Genomic DNA, 4,239 nt, shown 5'->3' with positions numbered 1-4,239 from the left:
GATTATATATGGATAGTGTCTACTCATAATTTGATCTGCAGTGTAATCCGTTATCTTTTTAGATATCTCTTTTAAAAAATTTTACAGATATTTTAAAAAACTATAGGTATTTACAAATACTAACAAATATTAAAAATTTATATTTTGTACATTTTAAAATAAAAATTAAATAAAATTATAAAATTTAATATGAATAAAATAAAACATAAATTAAAATTCGATTTTAATTAAATAATCTGATATAAATTAACTTTATTTTAAATTAAATTAAATATTATTTAATTATCATTTTTATTTTTTATGGATAAGAAATACGACATGTCGGATATCGGATAGTATAATATCACATTAACTCGTTTATAAGTGGATAAATCAATCATGAATTTTTTTTCATCCCTAATCTTAATATATGGGACTAATAAATATATAATGAAAAATATTATTTGTCCAATAATTTTATTATAAAAGTAGTTTTATATTCTATCCTCGTGTACTTTTATGATTGTTCTTTATCTTTATACTCCTTTGTTTAAGAGGATTATTTTTATTTTTTTTTATTTTAAGTATAACTGCTGATTAAAAAAACTATATGTGTCTTTTCAAAGTTTGTCTAAACGTTGATAAAAAAGTTAATGTATTTGGCAAATATTTGGTTTATTTAGCAAGATTTACAATACATAAATAACTAAATATGTAAAATATAATATAAGTTAGGTGTGCACTTTGTAAGATGGTATCAAAGCGTATCATTGATTTATTAAAAGGATACACTCACCAAGATATACACATACATCACACCTCACCTTACAATTTGCAAGTTAGTTTTATACGGTTATATTTTAGATTTATAATAAATATTTTATATTGTAATAAAAGATTGGATTTTTTTTAATATTTTGAATATGTACATTTTTTATATTTCTTATATCATCGTAGCTAACATGTATTGAATCCTTTATTTTAAAAAATTGTCATGTATGTGTCGTACGAAATATAGGTGGATATAGGTCGATATGCTTGGTATTTGGATTGAGAGTTATAAATGGGTTTAAATTGGAGAATTAATTTCTTGGCAGAATTTTAAATGTGGTATCTCGTACTTTAAACCGAATATAAGTGTAATATATGTTTATAAGGTTTTGGCTCGACTCAAGTCTAGGTAGATTCACCAACCTGACATTAATCAACACAAGTTAGTTTGACATTAGTTTGACATGATCCTGACTAAGGTTGAATTAAACTAAATGAATTTGACATGGGTTTGATCTAATTCAATTGAATGTGATATATCCTAACTCGATTTCATCTTTATCCTTGGTTAAATAGTCTTAATTCCTACACAACCAATTATTTTAGCAAAACCATCTTTTGTGAATAATTAAACTCACTTTTATGTATTTCACATAAATAATACATTACAATTTGTAAGACTATTATATTTGGCATTTCATCTCCAAAACATAATGTCTACCAATCATTACAAATTATGACACTATAATGGCCATTAATAGCAAAACAACACACTAAGTTTACCTAAAAAAACATTCATCAAACTTGTCATAGTAACTCTCATATTTAAGTTTACCTAATACTTACAAGGTTCTCTTACAATTACAACCAAGACAACCAAATTCGTCAACGTCTTCTTCCCTTAACTGCCTTTTCTTATTCCTTATTTTACAAGTCATCTCCTTATTTACCTGCACATTTGATATTGATACTTTTATGAGTTCTTCTAACTCATTTCGTAGTAGTAGTTAAGTATAAAATATAATAAGTTCTTACCACGAACTGAGATGATCGAACATACGGTCTGAATAAACGAGAGCAGAAGTAGCAGAATTGCAGCAGTAGTAGATGCTATTTTCCAAGGAGTGTTGAAGTACTCGTGTATGCAGATAGCCTTGTACTAGTTACCAGGATTTTCATAGAATTCATTTAAAGAAAGAGATATTACAAACATCAAAAACACATTATATAACATCACAAAGTTTTCCTTACTAAGACACTCAAATACAATCATCAAATACTTTTCTACCAAGTGATTTCCTTTTTGCTTATTTAATGAATCCTCTCTTCAATTACCTGCAATTTAGCATAGCAATTTTATCAGTTTGACTTGTTTTCTGCCATTATTTAAGTATTGAACTTGTCATGATTTCTTACTTTGAACCACTGAGATGATTGAACATACAGTCTGAATAAACGTGAGCAAAAGTAGGACAATTGCAGCAGTAGTAGAAGCTATTTTCCAAGGAGTGTTGAAGTACTCGTGTACGAAGATAGCCTTGTACTTATTGCCAGGATTTTCATAGAATTCATTTAAGATATTGCATATGGAGAAATAGTGTGAATTGAAATCTGGGATGCTAAGTTGTGAGGTTAGATTATTAAACATTGTAGCCACTTTTTTAGCATCACCGGTCCAATTGACAATAATTTTCTTTTCAACGAGTAGGTTCACATCTTTTTCAGTATTGATAAGAAAAGCTAGAATCACTATATATTGAGTAACGATGTTTAGAGCAGAAAGGTGACAATGTTCATATGCCATCATATTCCTGAACAACAGTTCTGTATTGTCATGTATGTTCAAGATTGGCATGCTCAACACTCCATGTTTAGAATAGGTCAAGTCAATAAAGCTTTTATATGGACTGACCTCGAACTCAAGACCGGCCTCCATTAGTTGGCTTGCACTGTATACATGTTTTACTTCTTTGCATCTTTCCAGTTTTTCAAGACCAAGCTTTGATGATGATATTATAGAAGATCTTAACAAATCAGTGAAGTGTTTTGGACTCTCCCTTGGACGCACGTCTCCGAAAAGTCTGTTCTCAAAATAGTTTAAAGTAATGTCAAGAAATTTCTCATTCATACCAGTGAGCTTGTAAAGTTGTTCAAGAACACAGAAAGGAAGTTGATTTTCCAATAATAGCAAGTCAAGCTCAATAAAGCCTAGCATTCGTGGTTTTTGAATCAAAGGGTCTTTTTCCTTCCAGTCACTTTTTCTATGCGATCTTAGAAAAAGCTCAATTATGAAACAAGCATCAACTAAAATCATCTTTAAGAAATTATCATTACATTCAATAGTTTCTGCATAACAGTTTCGAATAATATTCTTTTCTTCCATCTCTTTAATTTTGTCAACAAATACTTTCATAGGTAGTTGTGTTCGATTCAGAAATCCCTTCAAATATTTCAGTTTAAGTTTTTTCATTGCCTCTAAACTGTTGTGATGATAAGGGCCAATTGTAAAAATTAGAGGGGTGTAGACTTTGGGATTATTTAGCCGAATATTTGCCGGTACCCTATAAATGCTTTGCATATAGATTTCATTTATCTCTGGAGGTTTCACATTTTGAAGCATCTCAGTCCATTCTCTATTTAAACGTTCTATTTCAATCGCTACATAGCTCGATTCTCCCTCCATTCGGTTAAAACCCTGTAACACGAAAACATATACAATAACTTACTTAAATATAAGTATTTTTGGAATAAATTTTTAAAATACCTATGCCATAATTTAAAAGAATGTAGTTAATATTTATATAAAACCATTAATTAAAAGGTTACTTCAGAGAAAATAAAGTCTTAACAACCAAATTAATGGTTTATTTATAAATTTTTTTAAAGTTTTTAGAGGAGACAAAGATATTATAAAAAGGATTTAAATATAATAGCACAAAAGGACATTGAATATAATAGATTTTAAATATTATAGGGTATATACCGCAGTTTAGACATAAAATAAATGTAATTTTGGTAAGGAAACGAGACTCGAAAACAAAGTATCGACCAAGGCAGCAACAAAGTCGTGGACATGAGTTCACCTTAAACCAAATCTTTTTTCTAACATATTTGTTTTACTTTGCCTACATAACATAACTTTTATCTATTCATATTCAAGTTTCTTCCTTCCAGAGTTCCTTCAAAGGCTACCACAAGATCTATTAAAAAAAAATTCTTCAATCTTTACTATCATGGGAAACAATCCTTGTAAAGGACATATAGTACCTTTCTATAAGCGATTTAAGGTAAAACATCACTTTATTTAACCTCATTTTCTATTGATTTCACTTATAAAGTTCATTTGCTTTATTTTGACATGGTCTATTATAACAGCAAAAGGTGGAGTGGAGACCTGAGCATGAAGCTCAAATTAAGAAAAATTCTATAGTAAAGCATCTCACTGTGTGTGTAAGGGGGTGGGTGTGTGGGTGTGGGTGTGTGTGGGTG

General features: G+C 29.1%; 1 protein-coding gene across 1 annotated transcript in view; it reads right to left on the bottom strand.

Annotated features, from left to right (window-relative positions):
- Positions 1-1,824: 1,824 nt before the first annotated feature.
- The window catches only part of LOC106779414 (UPF0481 protein At3g47200-like), a 4,817-nt gene continuing 2,402 nt past the window's right edge, over positions 1,825-4,239 (bottom strand). Inside the window, exons 2-3 of the mRNA XM_014667510.2 lie at positions 2,167-3,445; positions 1,825-2,085 (exon numbers count right to left, since the gene is read on the bottom strand). Coding sequence (XP_014522996.2) covers positions 2,078-2,085; positions 2,167-3,433 — 1,275 coding nt within the window. The 5' untranslated portion in view covers positions 3,434-3,445 and the 3' untranslated portion in view covers positions 1,825-2,077. The remainder of the gene's footprint in view (positions 2,086-2,166; positions 3,446-4,239) is intronic.

Source organism: Vigna radiata, unplaced genomic scaffold (genome assembly GCF_000741045.1).
Source record: "Vigna radiata var. radiata cultivar VC1973A unplaced genomic scaffold, Vradiata_ver6 scaffold_285, whole genome shotgun sequence".
Classification (NCBI taxonomy): domain Eukaryota; kingdom Viridiplantae; phylum Streptophyta; class Magnoliopsida; order Fabales; family Fabaceae; genus Vigna; species Vigna radiata.
The sequence above is the reverse complement of the archived record's forward strand: the minus strand, read 5'-3'. Positions and strand labels throughout refer to the sequence as shown.